Source organism: Bos mutus, chromosome 24 (assembly GCF_027580195.1).
Source record: "Bos mutus isolate GX-2022 chromosome 24, NWIPB_WYAK_1.1, whole genome shotgun sequence".
Classification (NCBI taxonomy): Eukaryota; Metazoa; Chordata; class Mammalia; order Artiodactyla; family Bovidae; genus Bos; species Bos mutus.
Window position 1 is genome coordinate 57880969 of NC_091640.1, and position 22225 is coordinate 57903193.

At 44.2% G+C, this 22225-nt stretch overlaps 1 protein-coding gene and 1 pseudogene across 2 annotated transcripts in view; both read left to right on the forward strand.

Moving 5' to 3' along the window:
• The first annotated feature begins 345 nt into the window (after positions 1-345).
• Positions 346-22225, forward strand: part of MALT1 (MALT1 paracaspase) — a 69909-nt gene continuing 48029 nt past the window's right edge. For both annotated transcript variants that reach the window (XM_070361964.1, XM_070361965.1), the window contains exons 1-2: positions 346-780; positions 14893-15059. In XM_070361964.1, the coding sequence (XP_070218065.1) occupies positions 506-780; positions 14893-15059 (442 nt within the window). In that variant the 5' untranslated portion in view covers positions 346-505. The remainder of the gene's footprint in view (positions 781-14892; positions 15060-22225) is intronic.
• On the forward strand, positions 3191-12753 carry LOC138985448 (mitochondrial import receptor subunit TOM5 homolog; annotated as a pseudogene).

Sequence of the window (22225 nt, forward strand, 5' to 3'; positions counted from 1 at the left end):
CCGGGCGCCGGTGTCACTGAGTCAGCCGAGCGCGCCTCTGGAGAGCAGCCGGCCGGGCGACGGAAAGCCGCGCGCTCGCTCCTTGACGTGAAGCATTCCTCCTCCGGTAGCCTTGGGAAGCCCCTACGCCGCAGGCTTCCTCGTCGTAGTAGAGCCGCCCAGGCGTGGTTCCTCCGCCGCTTCCTCCTCCACCTGCCACGACCCGGCCCTTCCAGCCCAGCCCCGACTCCACCTCCCCGGCGTTTGAAGGGCGCGCCTCCGCGGCGACGGCGCTGAGGAGGCGGTGCAGGGAGGCGGTGCGGAGGGCAGGGGAGGTGCGCGCACGCGCGCAGTGGGCGGCCCCGCCCCCGGAGCGGCGGGCGCCGCTGGCTCGTCGGGCTCCCTCAGGCAAACCGGTCTCAGCGGGGCGGGCAGCGGCGCTTCCTCCTCAGAGCTCCGCTCAGCGCCCTCCGCCTCGTCCTTCCGCCCCTGCCTCCGCAGCGCTGCGGCGAGCGGAAGGCGCGCGATGCGGCCGGCGGGAGCCGCGGCCGGCTTGGGATCGCCGGCGCGGGACCTGTCGCTGTGCGGGGAGCTGCTGCAGGCCCCGCCGCCCCTGACCTCGTCTCCGCCGACGGCCGCGCCCTCGGGGCCGCCGCTCCCCGCGGCAGCCGGCGCGACCCTCAACCGCCTTCCGGAGCCGCTGCTACGGAGGCTCAGCGGGAGCTTGGACCGAGCGCCCGAGGGCCGGGGATGGAGGAGGCTGGCCGAGGTGGCGGGGAGTCGGGGGCGCCTCCGGCTCAGGTGCGGCCCCGGGACCCCGGGGGGTGGCGGGGTCACGTGAGGCGGGCTGGGGCGGGGGCGCCGCGGGCTGGGGCGGACGCGGCGATGGAGGGCTGGGGAGCCTCGGGGCCGCGCGAGTGGTGCAGGGGCCGCCAATGGGAAGGGGTGGGGGAACCTGAGTTGCCTTCCAGGCGGAGACTCTGGACGCACAGAGGTTCTAGGTTGGACTCCGGTCGTCCATACCCTTTTCCTACTCTCCTCCTCTTGAGCTGAAAGAGATCGGGGTTAACCAAGAATACCAGGAAAGGTGTCTGGGGACCATTACGTTAGGGCGGTCATTCCAGAGATCTTCAAATGCGCAGACCTAGATGAAGACCCGAGGAAAGTTAGGTAGGGTTCGTGCAGGTAGAGAGATGGCAAAGGTGAAGGGTTTGAGATGAAGGAATTGAAGATCGAGAGAAGAAGGATGGTGGGAAAGACTGAAACTAAACTCCCCGTCTTCCTCCAGCAAACCCATTTGATTCCACCGTGAACATTCAAGTATAAGTAAGACCGTTTTCTTGGAACTTCAGGCTCTCAAGACTCCTTTACACGCTTAAGAATTATTGAAGACCCCAAAGATGGAGTGGGTTCTGTATGTTACATGCAAACAAACATAGATTGATATTAATTTACCATATTAGAAATGAAAGTTCAGAATTTTTTAATATTTAAAAAGAAAATTTATTGCATGTTAACAGAAATTACATGTTTTTATGGAAAAACAAACTTTTCCAAGACGAAAAATGTTAGGGAAAGTGGCATTGTTTGGCACTTTGAAAATCTCTTGAATGTCTTATCTTAATCCCAGAGAACCAGCATCTTTTGTGAGCTCCGACATGCAGTCTGTCACAGATCAGGTAACACTGGACACTCCAATGTGCGTTTCTGAGAGAATAAGTGAGAAAGATCAATAAAATCTCAGTAGTATTGAAAAATTTTGACCTTGGAGATCCTGTGAAAAGGGTCTTAGGAACTGCAGTAGGGTTTCCCAGAGCACACTTGGGAAGATCACTGTTATGATTTGGGTCTGCCTTTGAATCCCTTAGCAATTTTTTAACCTCTCATGACTAAACTTTTTCTGTACTGTAATTATTTGTACATGTCTATAAACTCCTTGAGAACAGGAACTGTTAGTTAAGATTCTATGTGTCACACATAGAACTTCTCTTAGACATTCTATAAATCTGAATTGAGAGAGGAAAATTCACGCAAAAACCCATGCGAAATTATGTTTTTTAAGTGCCCAATTTTGGCAGAAAGTTTCAGAAGATAAAAAAGATGTCAAACATTTAGCTTCTACTCATAAAGGCTTCGGCTTCCCTGGTAGCTGAGCTGGTAAAGAATCTGTCTGCAATGCAGGAGACCCTGGTTCAATTCCTGGGTCAGAAAGATCCTCTGGAGAAGGGATAGGCTACCCACTCCAGTATTCTTAGGATTCCTTTGTGGCTCAGCTGGTAAAGAATCTGCCTACAATGCAGGAGACCTGGGTTCAATCCCTGGATTGGGAAGATCCCCTCGAGAAGGGAACGGCTACCCACTCCTATATTCTGCTGCTGCTGCTGTTAAGTCGCTTCAATCGTGTCCGACTCTGTGCAACCCCATAGACGGCAGCCCATCAGGCTCCCCCGTCCCTGGGATTCTCCAGGCAAGAACACTGGAGTGGGTTGCCATTTCCTTCTCCAATGCATGAAAGTGAAAAGTGAAAGTGAAGTCACTCAGTTGTGTCCGATTCCTAGCGACCCCATGGACTGCAGCCCACCAGGCTCCTCCGTCCATGGGATTTTCCAGGCAAGAGTACTGGAGTGGGGTGCCATTGCCTTCTCCGAAGGAAGCCTCTAGCCTTGCATAAAGGGTTCTCCTAAGTGAGCACTCCTCTATTTGGCTATGAAGGACAGAGAAGAACCTCAGTAAGGCCCTGCCCCGATGAAACAACTGATCGAATCAAAAAGTGGTGCTTAGCTGACATCAAGCAGAGACGTTACTTTGCCAACAAATGTCCATCTAGTCAAGGCTATGGTTTTTCCAGTGGTCATGTATGGATGTAAGAGTTGGACTGTGAAGAAAGCTGAGCGCCGAAGAATTGATGCTTTTGAACTGTAGTGTTGGAGAAGACTCTTGAGAGTCCCTTGGACTGCAAGGAGATCAGCCCTGGGTGTTCTTTGGAAGGAATGATGCTAAAGCTGAAACTCCAGTACTTTGGTCACCTCATGCGAAGAGTTGACTTATTGGGAAAGACTGATGCTGAGAGGAATTGGGGGCAGGAGGAGAAGGGGACGACGGAGGATGGGATGGCTGGATGGCATCACTGACTCGATGGACGTGAGTCTGAGTGAACTCCGGGAGTTGGTGATGGACAGGGAGGCCTGGCGTGCTGTGATTCATGGGGTCGCAAAGAGTCAGACACGACTGAGCGACTGACTGACTGACTGACCTGACGTCAGGTGTTCAGTTTTCCTCCCCAAGCCTTCAGTTGCCTACATCCGCGCTAAGGTTGCTTCAGTCATGTTCAACTCTTTCTGATCCTCTGGACTGTAGTCCTCCAGGCTCCTCTGTCCATGGGATTTTCCAGGCAAGAACACTGGAGTGGGTTGCCATGCCCTCCTCCAGGGGATCTTCCTGACCAAGGAAACAAACCCTTGTCTCTTGTATCTCCTGCATGGCAGGTGGATTCTTTACTGCTAGTGCCACCTGGGAAGCCCAGGCCTTCAGTTAAATTTTGTTACATAATGATATTCACTTTGTTTGAGAACTAATGGAAAAATCAGAGGCCACTTCTCTGGTGAAGGGAGGGTAGAGAGAGGACAGTTGCCCAGCCAGAGGAGACAAGCTGCAAAGGGCATAAATTTGTGGATACTGGGGATTTCACAGTAGGAAGTCTGCTGGAGACAGATGGAGTTAGACCAGGCTTCCAGGATGGTGAAGGTTAGCTCAGAGTAGGTTAGTTGTGCTGGGGAAAGTGGAGGCCACCCTGAAGGTTGGAGAACTGGAGAACATTAAGCCCAGATACCTATTGAGATCAAAAGAATTAAACTGACTTAACAAAAGGTTAGCCCTGAGAACTTGGGAAGCTGGGGAATAACAGCTTTTCTATTGGGAAATAGATGCTTTTTCTTTTTAAGACTGAAAGAGTTATTTTCATTGTTGTTGTTTAGCCATTTTAAAGTTATTTTCATACCGATGGCAAAAGAGCATCTATGATTTTAATAGTAAAAATTCCTAAAGGCATTTCTCTCTAGTGTCAAACCCAGGAACTACAGTGAGTCTAGTCCAAATGATAGCAGTTCCCGGAGGATGTGCAGTGCTTTCCTCGCAGTCGCTGGTTCACAGACGTAGAACCCCAAAAGGTTGCCTGTTCTGTTTCTTTCACCTTTTTCCTCTATACAACTTGCTTCAGACCAGATAAGAATTTAATAAATAAGCCACAAGAGTTCTTTCTCAACTGACCATCAGGAATGAAGAATGTTCCCAGATGGTTGTTAGTGATTCAGGATGAATCCTTGCATATAGTTCAGCTTCCCCAAACCATGTACATATGGGCATGCCTTAAATATAAACCCAGCCCTAGTTCCAGTCCAGTGTTGACTTTTCAGAAATGCACAACGTGAGCATTGTGAGTTATGTTATATTTGGAGGCAAGATGAGGACCCTGGTCTGGGAGACAGCATTTCAGATGGCTCTGAGAAACTGCTCCCAGGAGACGAGGGAAGGAGCTAGCTTATATAGAAGTTTTGCAACAAAGGGCAGGCAGTATGAACATGAAAAGATTATTGTAAATTAAAGACAACCAAATGTCCCAAGTTATGGAATTTAGCGCTTTCTTATCTATGGGAAGGCTTCCCTGGTGGCTCAGCAATAAAGAGTCCGCCCGCCAATGCAGGAGACACAGGTTTGATCCCTGGATTGGGAAGATCCTCTAGACAAGGAAACAGCAATCCACTCTAGTATTCTTGCCAGGGAAATCCCATGGACAGAGGAGCCTGGCAGACTGTAGTCCATGGGATCACGAAGAACCCATGACTTGGTGACTAAACAGCCACAGCAAGATGTATGGGAAGATGCAGGAGTCTGGATTCAGCCAAGTGATCCCTTTGATATGCACCTCAGCTGCCTGGGCCCAGTGTCCTGTGTTTTCCTCATCCTGAGCTTCCTTTCCTGCAGTCTGGTGGCTGCTAGATGGCAGGTATCCTTTCCTGAGTCCCCTCAGGGCTCACCAGCACACCCTCCTTGGTGGCTGCAATTGCTGATGACTGTGACATCTGGAAATATTCCATTTCTCACCACACTCAGCTAATATTGAACACCGTCTGCTGTCAGTGTAGATAAGCACAGGTTCTGAGCACCTTGCCCAAGCTAGTGAATCCTGTGGGAGACATGGAACATTCTAGCCCCCAAGTGGTAGAGCTCTCAGGAGGCTCTAATGCCGTGTAAACTCCCAAGAAGAAGGGAGCTTAGAAATGGGGCTGTGGGACGTGGACCAGGGAAGGCAGTCAGCCACTGCTTATTTGCCATAAGTATGGAAAGGGCTCTTTCAGCTATAAAATCCTGCCCCGAGCACTTTATGACAGATTTCCTGCCTATCTCTTCGGTCTCTGCCTCTTCATCTCCGGGTTTTGGAATGCCTGAGGGCTCCGGCATTGTATCTCTTGATCCGCACTTCTTCATCTAGTCCCTGCCTACCTTGGTGTTATCCTTAAGTCTCATGGCTTTACAGATGTATATTTAGGTTCACTGCTCTCACTTCACACCTCCAACCCGTGTCTTCGCCTTGAACTTCCACTGGTGATCTCCCAGTGCAGGTCGTCCGTGCAGCGCTCCTCTTGAATGACTGATAGGCATCTTAAATGCAGCGCATCCAGAACTCAGCACACCCTCCGCCGTAAACCTTTCTCTCCTGCATCTCAGCGAAGGGCAGCTACATCCATCCAGGTGCTCAGGCCAAAACCTGCAGTTGTTCCTGACTCCACCTCTCCCTGCCTCATCCACTGGGTCAGCACGTGCCTTCTGCCAGCCCTCCAGTGTGTGTCTGGAACGCAGGGTTCTCTGTGACCACACTGGGCCAGGCCACTGTTCCCTCTCATCTGCGCTGTTCCAGCAGCCGTCTAACTTCTCCTACTCCTTCTTTGCTCCCCACCCCAGTCTATTCTCAGAGCACGAAGAATCCTTCTTTGAAAACATTAAATCAGGTCTCATCCTCCCTTCCTTCAGAGCCTTCCCATTGACTTCTCTGTCTCAGTAAAAACATTGTTTAACTCCCGGTTAGCTCTTGAGTTGGCCAAAAAGTTCGTTTGCATTTTTCTGGCAGATGTTACTGAAAAACCCCAATAATTTTTTGGCCAACCCAAAAACATCTTCCTTCCTGGCTCTGCTCTAGTCACACATGCTTTCTTGCCCTTCCTTGAAAACTGTAGGGCCTTTGGACTTGCTGTTTGCTCAGCCTGAGATGTTTGCCTTTATCTCTTCAAGTGTTTGCTTAAAACTCACCTTCTCACAGAGAATGACAAATAGCATATGATATCAGATATCACTTATATCTGGAATCTTAAAAAGTATAATACAAATGAACTTATTTACAAAAACAGAAGTAGACCCACAGACAAAGAAAATAAACTTACGGTTACCAAAGAAGAAAGGAGGGAAGGATAAATTAGGATTTGGGGCTTTAAATATATACTATCATACAGAAAGTAGCTAATCTACAAGGAGCTCTTATATAGCACAGGGAACTATACTCGGTATGTTATATTAACCTATATTGGAGGAGAATGTAGAAAAAAGAAATATATATTTGTATATTTATGTATAATTGAATCGCTTTGCTGTACCTCTGAAACACAGCATTGTTAATGAACTATAAGCCACTGGTAATCCAGTGGTTAAGACTCCAGACTTCTAATGCGAGGGGCACAGGTTCAATCCCTGGTCAGGGAACTAAGGTTCCACACGGCCACACGTGTGGCCAAAAAACCACAACAAAAAATGAAAAGAACATACCCCAATATAAAATGAGAAGTTTTAAAGTGACAAAAAAAGTTTTTAATTTAAAATTATTCAAATGAACTTATTTACAAAACAGAAATAGGCTCTCAGATGTAGAAAACAGACTTATGGTTACCAAAAGGGAAAGGAAGGAGGAGTAAATTTGGAGTTTGGGATTAAAATATACACACTACTATATATAAAATAGATAACCAACAAGGACCTACTGTATAGCACAGGGAACTATACTCAGTCTCTTATAATAATGGAGGAGAATGTAAAAAGGAATACATAGTTGTATAATTACATATAATTGAATCACTTATCTAAAACTAGCATAGTATTGTAAATCAACTATATTTCAATGAAAATTTTAAAAACAAATAACATTGATTACATTTTTTAAAAAAAGGTCACCTCAGTGAGGTCTCTTCAGATCACACTGTTTAAAATCATCTCCTCCATCCACTCTAGCATTACCTGTCCCCTTGCTTTGCTTTGTTTTTCTCCAAAACACTTATGACCACAGGACGGATGAACACACAGACCTCTGTCCCTCTTCTCTAGAAAAATCTGGGAGGATGGGGGATTTTGTTTGCCGCTGTAGTCTCAATCCCTGGCAAAAATGGCCTGTTTTAGGTGAGTAATAAGTAGTTATTGAATTAATGAATAAGGATTCTAAAGTATAAATGTACCAAGAAGAGAAGCAAATGACTGTAAAAGCAGTACTAAGGTTTGTACCCTGAACGGTGTAGAATATGTTCTATTTGATTACGTATTTTTAAAAGTAAAATATAGTTTTATTTTAAAAAGAACAAGGTAAACCAAATGTGTCTGCATTAAACAATATAAAAAGTTCATTGAAAAAAAAAGTTCAGAGGTTTCCAATTCCACATTTCAACTAACCTTAAAGAAATTACAACTTGGTGCATTGGTAGTACCAAATAAAAATATCTATAATTATCTGAAAAAAAAAATACAGATTTTTTTTTTAAGCAAAGTCTTTTTGTTTCAGTAAGAAAACAGTGTTTTTAATTAAATCAGAAATTTCAGATTAGGGCTGGTAGAAACCACTTCAAAGCACAGCCTTACAGGAATGTAACTAAAAAAAGGAAGGAAAGAAATATTGAGTATATATAGACCTCATCTTAGCTGATAGCTGGTGCCCATGTGGAAAAATCAGTAAAAGGAAAAGAGATAGAGCACCTTGTTTTTCTCCAATGCCTTTTGTATTGAAAGAGAAGTTGTCGTCTGCTTCAATGTGATTTTTCTTCATTTGGGTGGGAGGGAGAATTAAATGGTTTTTAATTCTCTCCATATCAATATAAAGATTAATTAAAGCATCATTTGGCTGCATTTGACAAGATGACATCTTTATTTCTTAGATCTTGATAACCTTTATGAATCATAAAGTTACACATAAAGCATCCTTGTTTTTATAAATTTCATATTATAATTATTTGAAAAATTGGTAATACTTATGTTGAATCCAATACTGGTTCCTTATTTCAGGCATTACCTGGACTAGTACAAAAACACTTTACAAAATAGAGGATTGACAGGCATCTTCAGCTTTTGTTTTTGCAATCATCACAATTACCATTATTTCGTAAAAGAAAGGACACTTTGACACTTAAAAATAGGAAAGACAGTCTTAGAGTAAAAGACAGTCTTATTGTCCTTACTTTTATGATTTCACCATGGACTTCAGGTTGTGCCTCCAGAACTGGGAACAGTTGACTTGGAACATTATTGTTGACATTTTAACAAGGATTAGTTTTTAGTTTAGTTCAGTTGCTCAGTCGTGTCCAACTCTTTGCAACCCCATGCATTGCTGCATGCCAGGCCTCCCTGTCCATCACCAACTCCCGGAGCTTGCTCAAACTCATGTCCATCGAGTCGGTGATGCCATCCAACCATCTCATCCTCTGCTGTCCCCTTCTCCTCCTGCCTTCAATCTTTCCCAGCATCAGGATCTTTTCCAATGAGTCAGTTCTTCCCATCAGGTGGCCAAAGTATTGGAACTTCATCTTCAGCATCAGGCCTTCCAATGAATATTCAGGACTGATTTCCTTTAGGATTGACTGGTTTGATCTCTTTGCAGTCCAAGGGATTCTGAAGAGTCTTCAACACCACAGTTCAAAAGCATCAATTCTTCAGCACTCAGCTCTCTTTATGGTCCAACTCTCAAATCCATACATGACTACTGGAAAAACCATAGCTTTGACTGCACAGACCTTTGTTGGCAAAGTAATGTCTCTGCTTTTTAATATGCTGTCTAGGTTGGTCATAGCTTTTCTTCCAAGAAGTAAGCATCTTTTAATTTCATGGCTGCAATCACCATCTGCAGTAATTTTGGAGCCCAAGAAAATAAAGTCTGTCACTGTTTCCATTGTTTCCCCATCTATTTGCCATGAAGTGATAGGACGAGATGCCATGATCTTAGTTTTCTGAATGTTGAGCTTTAAGCCAACGTTTTCACTCTCCTCTTTCACTTTCATCAAGAGGCTTTTTAGTTCCTCTTCACTTTCTGCCATAAGGGTGGTGTCATCTGCATATCTGAGGTTATTGATATTTCTCCTGGCAATCTTGATTCCAGCTTGTGCTTCTTCCAGCCCAGCATTTCTCATGATGTACTCTGCATATAAGTTAAATAAGCAGGGTGACAATATACAGCCCTGACATACTCCTTTTCCTATTTGGAATCAGTCTGTTGTTCATGTCCAGTTTAACTTGCTTCCTGACCTGCATTTAGATTTCTCAGGAGGCAGGTCAGGTGGTCTGGTATTCCTACCTCTTTCAGAATTTTCCACAGTTTATTGTGATCCACACAGTCAAAGGCTTTGGCATAGTCAATAAAGCAGAAGCAGATGTTTTTCTGGAGCTTTCTTGCTCTTTCTTTGATCCAGCAGATGTTGGCAATTTGATCTCTGGTTCCTCTGCCTTTTCTAAATCTAGCTTGAACATCTGGAAGTTCACATTTCTCGTACTGTTGAAGCCTGGCTTGGAGAAGTTTGAGCATTGTTTGCTAGTGTGTGAGATGAGTGCAATTGTGCGGTAGTTTGAACATTCTTTGGGATTGCATTTCTTTGGGATTGGAATGAAAACTGACCTTTTCCAGTCCTGTGGCCACTGCTGAGTTTTCCAAATTTGCTGGCATATTGAGTGCAGCATTTTCACAGCATCATCTTTTAGGATGTGAAATAGCTTAGCAAGGATAGAGTATTAAATATACAAATTTTTAGCTAGAATACTAGTGATAGTAAGCTTTAGAGGATACCTTCAGGTTACCAAAACAGTAGCTCCTCAAAAAAATTTTTTAAGGAAAAGCTAAAACAGTTTTAGAAATAAGCATAACTGAGAAATTAATCTTAGTATTCTTTTAATATTCCCATTTTTTTAATAAGAGCTAAATTTTATTGAGTGTTTGTTTGTTTGTTTTACTGTTTTGCAAGTCATTTATTACATTTTAGTTAGAAGCTACATATTATGTCAGTCTAACCCAAAAGGAAAGCAAGCAAGAAAAAAATTATGGGCCACTGACCATGTGCCAGACCCCATGATTCAATGACCACAATCACACTCTGAGTTACGGTGAACATCATTTTCAAATGAGCAATCTTAAACTTTAAAACCACCTGCAGTTCTCAGGCCAGTAAGTCTTGGAGGTGGGATTCAGAAGACCTGCCAGGTTAGACCTCACAGTCTCTGTAGAAATATCAGCTGCCCCTGCCACTTGCCTCCCAGTTTCACTGAGGGGTTGAGGATGTCACCGGTCTAGTTTGAGATTAAAATGTAAAGGAAGAACCAAATAACTGGAATCTGAACTTTGTAATTCCCAAATTACACAGTTTTAGAACTGGAAAGGAATTTGGAGATTTTCTAGTCCAAGGGCCCTTCTTTACAGAGGAAGCAAATGAAACTCACAGAGGAAAACTGATCAATTCAATTGAGCGCTTATTATTTGGCACATACTGTGCTAAGTACTTTTTACATGGATTGCCTAAATTAATTCTAACAATCCTATGAGGTAGAATATTAGTGCTGAAGTTACTTTGGTTGGATGCATGTTTTCCTTTATGAAATAACCAACCTTATCACAGAATTATAAATCTTGGGTGACCATTATATTGTATAAATGCTGTGGTAGCCTTTTACTAAAACTGGTCAAAATGAATGTGGATTAAGAATATTTTAAGCCAAATGAAAGCTTTCTCACCTTCTCTCTGCCACAGCTGGGGTACCATGTTCATGTTTGACCCCGTCCATCCAGGGTTCCAGACATTTCAATTATGATTAAAATTCACTCAATAGTCTTTCAGTTATGAATGATTAATATGGGCCAGACAAAATTTTAGGTATTGAGGAATTAAGAAGACATATATTGGGTTGGCCAAAAAGTTTGTTTGGGTTTTTCCATAAGATGTTACAAGAGAGGGCGGCTGCTGGAAGCCCTGAGGCACAGGTGTTCTGGATTGAGGGCCTTGCACGGAAGTTGGACCCCAAGGAGGTGAAACGGAAGATGTTCGAGAATGGTAATCTCCATACAGAACTTCCTCATCTGTGTGGCCCTGCTGTGAGTCACCCCTTTTATCTTAAGGAAGTTGGGCAGTATACGAAGACGGAACATCACATATGAATGAATGGAATGAAGAGCTTGGTTGCAGTTTCTACTCCTGTCTGCAGATGAATAGGCCCAGGAAGATATTAAGAGACTCTTTGATTGAGTGGACATAAAAATTCTACTTGTTAAGAACAAGTCAATTGACTCTGGTAACTGACCTTTATAGCTGAAAGATAAAAACTGTTTGGGAAGTACGAAGAGATATCTTATGGTCATCAGTTCAGTTCAGTTCATTTGCTCAGTCGTGCCCGACTCTTTGCGACCCCCTGAATTGCAGCATGCCAGGCCTCCCTGTCCATCACCAACTCCCAGAGTTTACCCAAACTTGTGACCATCAAGTCGGTGATGCCATCCAGCCATCTCATCCTCTGTCATCCCCTTCTCCTCCTGCCCCCAATCCCTCCCAGCATCAGGGTCTTTTCCAATGAGTCAACTCTTCGCATCAGGTGGCCAAAGTATTGGAGTTTCAGCTTCAGCATTAGTCCTTCCAACGAACAGCCAGGACTCATCTCCTTTAGGATGGACTGGTTGGATCTCCTTGCAGTCCAAGGGACTCTCAAGAGTCTTCTCCAACACCACAGTTCAGAAGCATCAATTCTTCGGCGCTAAGCTTTCTTCACAGTCCAACTCTCACATCCATACACGACCAGTGGAAAAACCATAGCCTTGACTAGACAAACCTTTGTTGGCAAAGTAATGTCTCTGCTTTTTAATATGCTATCTAGGTTGGTCATAACTTTCCTTCCAAGGAGTAAGCGTCTTTTAATTTCATGGCTGCAGTCACCATCTGCAGTAATTTTGGAGTCCCAAAAATAAAGTCTGACACTGTTTCCACTGTTTCCCCATCTATTTGCCATGAAGTGATGGGACCAGATGCCATGATGGTAGTTTTCTGAATGTTGAGCTTTAAGCCAACGTTTTCACTCTCCTCTTTAACTTTCATCAAGAGGTTTTTTAGTTCCTCTTCACTTTCTGCCATAAGGGTGGTGTCATCTGCATATCTGAGGTTATTGATATTTCTCCTGGCAATCTTGATTCCAGCTTGTGCTTCTTCCAGCCCAGCATTTCTCATGATGTACTCTGCATATAAGTTAAATAAGCAGGGTGACAATATACAGCCTTGACATACTCCTTTTCCTATTTGGAGTCAGTCTGTTGTTCATGTCCAGTTCTAGCTATTGCTTCCTGACTTGCATTTAGATTTCTCAGGAGGCAGGTCAGGTGGTCTGGTATTCCTACCTCTTTCAGAATTTTCCACAATTTATTGTGATCCACACAGTCAAAGGCTTTGACATAGTCAATAAAGCAGAAGCAGATGTTTTTCTGGAACTCTCTTGCATTTTCGATGATTCAGCAGATGTTGGCAATTTGATCTCTGGTTCCTCTGCCTTTTCTAAAACCAGCTTGAACATCTGGAATTTCATAGTTCACGTATTGCTGAAGCCTGGCTTGGAGAATTTTGAGCATTACTTTACTAGTGTGTGAGATGAGTGCAATTGTGCGGTAATTTGAGCATTCTTTGGCATTGCCTTTCTTTGGGATTGGAATGAAAACTGACCTTTTCCAGTCCTGTGGCCACTGCTGAGTTTTCCAAATTTGCTGGCATCTTGAGTGCAGCACTTTCACAGCACCATCTTTCAGGATTTGAAATAGCTCAACTGGAATTCCATCACCTCCACTAGCTTTGTTCATAGTGATGCTTTCTAAGGCCCATTTGACTTCACATTCTAGGATGTCAGGCTCTAGGTGAGTGATCACACCATCGTGATTATCTGGGTCATGAAGATCTTTTTTGTACAGTTCTTCTGTGTATTCTTGCCACCTCTTCTTAATATCTTATGCTTCTGTTAGGTCCATACCACTTCTGTCCTTTATCGAGCCCATCTTTGCATGAAATGTTCCCTTGGTATCTCTGATTTTCTTGAAGAGATCTCTAGTCTTTCCCATTCTGTTGTTTTCCTCTATTTCTTTGTATTGATAGCTGAGGAAGGCTTTCTTATCTCTTCTTGCTATTCTTTGGAACTCTGCATTCAGATGCTTATATCTTTCCTTTTCTCCTTTGCTTTTCGCTTCTCTTCTTTTCACAGCTATTTGTAAGGCCTCCTCAGACAGCCATTTTGCTTTTTTGCATTTCTTTTTCTTGGGGAGGATCTTGATCCCTGTCTCCTGTACAGTGTCACAAACCTCTGTCCATAGTTCATCAGGCACTCTATCAGATCTAATCCCTTAAATCTATTTTTCACTTCCCCTGTTTAATCATAAGGGATTTGATTGAGGTCATACCTGAATGGTCTAGTGGTTTTCCCTACTTTCTTCAATTTAGGTCTGAATTTGGCAATAAGGAGTTCGTGATCTGAGCCACAGTCAGCTCCTGGTCTTCTTTTTGTTGAATGTATAGAGCTTCTCCATCTTTGGCTGCAAAGAATGGTCATAATACTCCCTTATACCTGTGATATTCAGCCTTGACGAATGTTGGTGTAGTTATGCACGATGTCAAACTCCATTTTCTAGCAAGTATTAATTATAAGGGAATTATGTCTACCACCCTCCCAGAAAAGGGTATAGAACAACCCAAATGAACTTTTTGGCCAATCCAGTGGATGATAGGGTTTCTGTTTGCAAGTAGTACTTTTATCTAGTTGAGTAAAGAAGACATAGCAGCCCACTCCAGTATTCCTGCCTGGGAAATCCCATAGACAGAGGAGCCTGGTGGGATACGGTCCATGGGGTCGCAAAGAGTCAGAAGAGTCTTAGCAACTAAACAACAACAAAAAGAAGACATGCTTATGAAAGAAAAGCGCATGGCTTTAAGGCAAAATGTGTCAAATAGAGCAAGGGTCTGCCAACAACAGCCTATGGGCCATATTCAGAGCGTGGTCTGTTTTTGTATAGCTCATGCGCCAAGAACATTTTTTTATATTTAAAATATTATAAAACAAAAACAAGGTACACCAAAGACCCTGCTGCTGCTGCTGCTGCTGCTAAGTCGCTTCAGTCGTGTCTGACTCTGTGCGACCCCATAGACGGCAGCCCACCAGGCTCCCCCGTCCCTGGGATTCTCCAGGCAAGAACACTGGAGTGGGTTGCCATTTCCTTCTCCAAAGCATGAAAGTGAAAAGTGAAAGTGAAGTCACTCAGTCGTGTCCAACTCTTAGTGACCCCATGGACTGCAGCCTACCAGGCTCCTCCATCCATGGGATTTTCCAGGCAAGAGTACTGGAGTGTGGTGCCATTGCCTTCTCCTGAGGCCCATATAAAGCCTAAAATATTTACAATGTGGCACGTTACAGGAAAAGTTTGCCAACTTCTGCTATACAAGGTGAGCATCATCAGGAGACTGTCTAAAGGGACGGCAGCCATTTGTCCTGTAAACCATTTTCCACCACTCGACTGTTTATTCCCTGCCACACCCTCGATGGGGCCAAAGGCATATAGCAGGCAGATCGCACTGAAGAAAGGGTGCTGACCTGACTTACATCTGTCATTGGCAGTTGTCTCGACTTGGAGCAGTGTTCTCTCAAGGTCCTGGAACCTGAAGGCAGCCCCAGCCTGTGTTTACTGAAGCTGCTGGCTGAGAAGGGCTGTACAGTCATGGAGCTGAGCGACTTCCTGCAGGCCATGGAGCACACCGAGGTCCTTCAGCTTCTCAGCCCCCCAGGTAGGCCTTCCCCGTGAGCACGTTCTCCAGGAGGTCAAGGAGGCCAACTCAGAGGGAAGTGTCTCATTTGACCAGATGAATTGTGTTAAGTATTGTTGGAACATGTACACATATGGAGCCTCATTTATTCCCCTGGGTTGAGACTAAAGAATGCATAAAAAGCAAATACAATACAAAAACTTCAGTTGGATTGTTTTTCAAAAAAAAAAAAAACAGCTATAGAACACATTTTGGGGACAGTTGAAACAACTTGAATACAACATACATGTTAGATATTAAAGAATTATTATGTGATGATGGTGGTGTCATTCTGTAGAAGAATGTCTTTATTCCAAGGAGGTGCGTGTGAAAGTGTTGAGGGGTAAGGTTTCTATAACTTATGTTGAAATAGAACAGCCAAGAAAGCAAATACACATGTATTTATTTATGTGTATGTATGTGAACAAGATAAAGTATGACAGGTGTTTATTGTTGAAGTTTTTTGCCAACCAGCATGGTGCTTTTGAAATGTTGAGTAACTCAACCAAATGAGTTACTTTTTTTTCCCCTGAATATACCAATATTGAGTGAAGTTGCTCACTTCCAAGGTCAGATGTGATGAATAGGAAACAGTCCTTCCTTTCCACAGCTGTGGGTGGAGTTGGTCAGTTACCATGACGTCAGCAGAAGGGACCATGTCATCCAGGTCATGTGACAGTAGCCACACTGCAGACCTTTCTCAGGGATGTGGGAAATTAGGGACACGTGGTATAGAGGCATATTGTGAAGTACATGTACCAGAAACCTCAGTGCAGGTTGCCGTAATAAAGGGAGTATTTTGGTTCCATCAAAAAGTCTTGCAGCAATTTCGGCTTCAGGAAAGGCAGGGGGCAGCCCTGTTTCCAAGAAGGTGGATTTCGTCTCTGCCCTTCCTTTCCTGTCATTGACTTCCTCCCAGGACTGACTTTTACATAGTCATAAGGTGTCTACTAGCTGTTCCTGGCATTTATCCTTGTCTCAGCAAAAATCATCGGATTCTCTAGCAAGTTAACTGATTTTGGTCATGTGCCCATCATCCCTGCACCTGTCACGACCAACGCGATGGAATATGCCAGTTCACCTGGCGGAGAACCAGGAGGGAATGGGTTAATCAGCTTGCCAGAAACTGTCTTGTCTCGTGGATCACCAGACAAGACAAAACTGGGTGCTGCAGGGTGAGGATGGGGAGCTGAGAACTCTACTACAAATGGACCCTGGATTGTAAGCCGGGAAGCTTGGACTCTCAGGTTATCCCCTGCTTTTCCAGGCCAAGTGCAGATGGTGAAACAGCCTCCTATAAACACCTCCTCTGTGTTACCGACTGTATCGAATGCTTGATGAGTGTTTCTCAGGGTCTTTTCTTGGAAGAGGCCTGGTTAGGAATAACTGGCTGCTAACACAGGTCCCGTCTAGATGCAGGTGCTCTCCGTCACCAAACAGTAAACCAGTCCTTCAGGTGACGTTCACTAATGTTTGTATCCCCAGTGTCTCAGAAGTGCCCTGGCATTGTGGTGATTGAAATCTACCAGCCTAGGGCACTCGGCTATAAAGTTCTGCTTTATAGAATACCAGGGCCTCTGAAAACTTAAGAAACTTCTGTGGGTATAAATATAACATCTCATTAGGTTTTTCAGCAATTGCACTTAATGACCCTGTCAAGTCTATAAAATGAAAGTAAGTGTTCTTTACCTCGCAGATTTGGGGGAGCTGCGGAGATGAGGCTGTGTTGACCTGTATGTAGGAGGCTGCACACTCATCTCATGGTTTGTGTTGTGATCGCTGGCCTGAGATTGAAGGTTTTCAGATTTTCTGTGTGTGAATCAGGGTGGACTGAAATGGAGTCACATATTTATTTGCGTATATAGATATGCCTGAAAGTTTTAACTATTTCCTGTTTTGATGTGATAAGCCGGCAGCAGCCAGTACAGTACCATCCTCATCAACTCAGTCATCATCTTTGGAAAAATCTCTGTTTCTGCCCTTTGTGTTTCTCTCCAAGTAGTAAGATCAGCGCCTTGCCATCAGCATTGCCTTGTGCAAGTCATTCAGATTTTAGGCCTATAGGCTTTTTCAGTTATACGCTGGGGCTTTTTCACATTTGAGGGGAGACTAGGAAAAAGAGAGAAGTTTCTGCATTACCAGCGAGGCACTATTTCTGTGAAGTTTTATGTTGGATTAGCCATACATTAGAAATTGGTTGTTACTTGAATGTTCATTGTTGATTTAAGAGGAAGTAGTTGGGGATCTAAAAAAACTCGTAATTTACAGTCAGCTTTCTTCCTGAATCTTATGTGAGTAATCTAAAACTTACTGTATTTACATGTGTTAGAGTATAGAAATTTAAGAATTAAAGAAGAACTTAACATTTCAGTAGGGACATTGAGAATAAAAACCATTGTAATTAAGAATGCAAGCCCTGATAGAATCAGCTTAATGTGGGATTTTGTTCACTCAGTCAACCTTGCTGTACTCTAATACTTTTGCTATTCCAGGCATTGTGCGTGGTATTGTGAATTCAAAGATGACTAAGACAGTAGTTCCTGAGCGTTCAAAACTCATCATCTAGGAGGGAAGACAAACATGTAATTCATCAAATCCAGTATAATCGTAAAACAAGTATAAATAAATCTCCAGTTTTTCCTTTTCAGTGTGTTCCTGAATCTTGGTGAAAATACAAAGTGGGAATGTTCTAATATTTTCTCTTTTTTTGATAATGCAGTCTCATAAAAGGATATTAGTTCTTATTCCACAAAAAAATCTGATGACTTTTCTCTGATTGTCCTTATAGAGAGCTCTGGTTTGAGAGACCAAGATGCTGTAAACCTCCAAACAGGCCTCTCAGGCCTAAATACAAGGAGAAGGGGAGACTTCAGGTTTATTTTAGTCTGAGTTTGCCATCTTCTATTCCTGTTGTTTGTGGGAAGACAGCCACAGATGGCCATAGGAGATGGCTATGGTACCGGGTTTCTCGAATGTCTTTGTTTTGGTGGCCCAGACGTAGATGGGGAGGGCTCCCCCGTCTCTTACTGCAACAGTTGCCTTGATGAGGAGCTAACTTCTGTGGTTGCTCATTTGAGGTCTAAGCCAAGGGTTACGCACGCCCAAATTCTTGTGCTCTATGGGCTCGGATACCCGATATATTTTGCAGAAGATTGTGATTTATCCTCTTCTGCCTTCCTTCCAGTTGGGTTTCTCCACGGCACATGGGTTGGCCAGCTTGCCTCTTAGACTAGTCTAGTCTGCACTTTATGTTAGAGAAATGGCTTATGATTTTTATGAATGGACGGTGTCCATCCGCATTGTCCAGCTCTGACTCACTGTTTTCCTATTTTTATTCCTCTCGGCATTTCAGGGGAAATTGGAGAAGGGCAGGGGCATTAAATGAATTCACTGAAACTGTTTTGAACCAGAAGACTGTAATGATTTTTCAGACCTTTTTTTCTTTTTTTTAAAGGGTCAAAGATCCTGGTCTCAAAACAACCACGATTAGCATCTGTAGCCTTGGCAAACACAAATAAGCCTAGATGTGCTATTTGAGATGCTTTTGTCTTGAGTGCAGAGGTGTAAGCACCATCCGTGAGGCTCTGTTTTAAGAGAAACCGTTTGAGCGCAGACCGACCAGCTCTATCAGCTAGGGCCATGCTCATCACGAGATTTGTTGCCAAGGAAGACATGCTCTGACCTGGAATCCACTAAGCAGGGGCTGGAGGGTGGGGGACATTTAGAGAGAATTACTGTGTTACACGGACTTCCCAGGTGGCGCTAGTGGTAAAGAACCTTCCTGGTGATGCAGGAGCGGTAAGAGACCTACATAGGGTTGCAGTAGATGGACGCCAGGGCTCTTTCTGCTCCAGTTTTGTGATGCTGCCATTTTATTTCATTCTTACATAAAAGGAGCTTTGCCGCGGGTACATTTCAGCCATGCTGGCAGAGTCATGTGGTTTCACTGAGGTCTTTTCCATTCTTCCCCACTCCTTTTTCATGTCAATTCATTTTTCTTCTTTAATTCCCTGTCACATACTCATGGTTATGTTTCTGATATCAATTTTATTTTTTATTACTTTCATTGTCTGTAAGATAAGAGCAAAGATGGCTATTATTCTTCAGTTTCTAAGATACCTCTACTTCACGTTTTTATCTTCACAGTTCTGTGAAGGACCAGAGCAGGACTGTCCCGAACATCTAAATTTTAAATGTGAGCACACAGTTATGTGGAAAAGGAGATTACCGGAAGTTATCATTTGGCCAAAATCACAGTTGGTTTTGACAAAAGTAGGATCAGAACCTGGCCTGGATTCACTGTCATCTCCAGTAATGCTAGGAAGAGTCTAGATTGTTCGGGATGCTTAACTACAGATTATCATACTCAATTCCCTCTTTGACCCACCGACCTCAGTTTTTTTCTTCTTGACAAGTTAAAAAGTACTCAGATACTGCTGCTTCTGCTGCTGCTGCTAAGTCATTTCAGTTGTGTCTGACTCTGTGCGACCCCATAGACAGCAGCCCACCAGGCTCCCCTGTCCCTGGGATTCTCCAGGCAAGAACACTGGAGTGGGTTGCCATTTCCTTCTCCAATGCATGAAAGTGAAAAGTGAAAGTGAAGTCGCTCAGTCATGTCTGACTCTGCGCAACCCCATGGACTGTAGCCTACCAGGCTCCTCTGCCCATGGGATTTTCCAGGCAAGAGTACTGCAGTTGGGTGCCATTGCTTTCTCCACTCAGGTACTAGATCTTACTTACAAGGGACTCATCTTGTTTCATGAACAACAGAAATTCCTGAAAGCGGGATGTTAAGAAGAAAAAAGAGGTAAAACTGGAAGGAAGATTAAGAAAGTGGGGAAACAGAAGGGGAGTGCTGGTGAGGACTGGGAGGGTGGGCTTCCGTGCCAGGACACTGCAGGGAGCTGGTGGCTGGCAGCATGAGCAGAGTGAGCTGGGAGACCAGGTTTAGCCGCAGCAGACACAAACGTCAGTTGACCTGAAGGAGGAAAGGGCATGGACACACACTGCTTGTGTGATGAGGGAAAATTGTTAAAGGAGGAGGGATGGTGTTTATCGTGGGACTCTCTGGGGTGCTTTTCAATAATAGCCTGCTGCTGCTGCTAAGTCGCATCAGTCATGTCTGACTCTGTGCGACCCCGTAGACGGAAGCCCACCAGGTTCCTCTGTCCCTGGGATTCTCCAGGCAAGAATACTGGAGTGGGTTGCCATTTCCTTCTCCAAGTAATAGCCTACAAACGCTCAAAATAAAACCTCAAAGGGAGGGTTTTAAATGGAAGATGGTGGAAATGGTTTTTTTGGTTCATGGCTTCTGAAAATAGATGCACCGTAATGTACACAATAGATCTATTCCTGGAAAAGTTGTGAGTTGCATCAGTGTCAAGGGCTTTGTAAGAGAGAATAAGGCAAAGGGAGCTGATGAGGAGTCCTTCTGTCAAGTCAAGAATCACCCCTGTTTATCTGTGTAGCAATTCCAGTGGGGGTTTTATTGTTACATATCTTGAACCGGTTGTTCTATACAGGTGTGTGTGTTGAAAGCACAATCCTCGTGTGCCATCAGACCCAGTCAGATTGTCCCCACCTTACAGGAAATCAAGTAACTTATGTGACTTCTTTGCAGATGTTATCTGAAAATAGGCTTGTTTGCCAGGAAGCTGCGATCGCCCTTTACAATAGAGCTTTCATTTCTGTGCCTGTGAACACCCTCCCGAGAGCTCTGCGCCATCCCCCTCACGACTTTGTTTCAGCACCTTCTAGCGGGCACTGCACGAGGGTGGTTAGAGGTGACCACCGTTCCCTGTCGCGCGCGCATGCACACATGACGTGGGAGGAAGGAAACATATGTGGTTGAAACATGGGAGGTATTGACTTCTCTCTTTACTCCTCACCCAGGGCGGTTTTCAAATCACACTTTGCCTTTCAGTTCTCAGTCTTTGAAGCAATAAATAATAAAAACATGTCTTTGCTTGCTTCCTGAAGACTTAGACAACTAAAACCGTTGGCACAGGACTGGTGTATACACTGTATGCTTGAATGTCTGTTAAAAGTTACTTAGTCTTGTCTCCCACAAAGGATGCTTCTGGAACATCCTGGTCACATGGCCTGCTTCGACTAAAGTCATTCATTGCTTTTTAAGACCCTCTAAAGAGAAAGATTTTCAGTTTCTTCTTTCTCCTCTCTTGTCTCTTTGTGTAATAGCAGGGACTCTTCACCAAGGTAAATATTGAAGCACTGTTGTGGTGCAAGACACACTCCTTCCAGTAAGAGAGACTCACTCTGGCAGAATATAGGGTTAGCGTGGGAGACACATTAAGGGTCCCCAGAAAACTGGGACTTGCCTGCCGGTCCAGTGGTTAAGACTCTGCTCTCCAGTGCAGGAGTGCCGGTTTGGTCCCTGGTTGAGGAACTAAGATCTCACATGCTGTGCACTCAGTCGTGTCCACCTCTTTGCCACCCCACGGACTGTAGCCCACCAGGCTCCTCTATCCATGGACTTTTCCAGGCAGGAATACTGGAGTGAGTAGCCATTTCCTCCTCCAGGGGATTTTCCCAAACGAGGGATGGAACCTGCGTCTCCTGTGGCTCCTGAATTGGCAGGCAGGTTCTTTACCACTGAGCCACCTGTGAAGCCAGATTGCCCGTGCTTCAGGGCCCGAAAAAAAGAATCACTGGAAAATGACGATGTGTGAGCTGACGAATGTATCCATTAACTTATCATGGCAAGCATTTCACTTGCCACGTATATGTATAACTAGTAAACCATCGTGTTGTACCCCTAAATATAAGCAGTTTTGTCCGCTGTTCTTCAGTAAAGGTGGAAGGAAAAAGAGCACTGGGATGATCAAAGGCTTAAAAGAGTTTTGAAGCCTAGGAAAACTTAGGTTTGCATCCTGGTTCTGCCATTTTACAGTGAGAAAAAAATTAGTCCTGGGGAGGTTAAATAATTTACCCAAGGTAACTCGGATGACTTTATGCAAATGACTTAAGTTCATTTCTCCTCATTGTAACATTGATCTAATTACCATGGTTATTTTGAAGGTTAGAAATCAAAATGGCAGGCAAATATAAAGCAGCCAGTAAAATTGCTGCTGTAGTCATTTTTATTATTATAATACACATTTGTTCAGCAAATATGTGTTGAACACCCA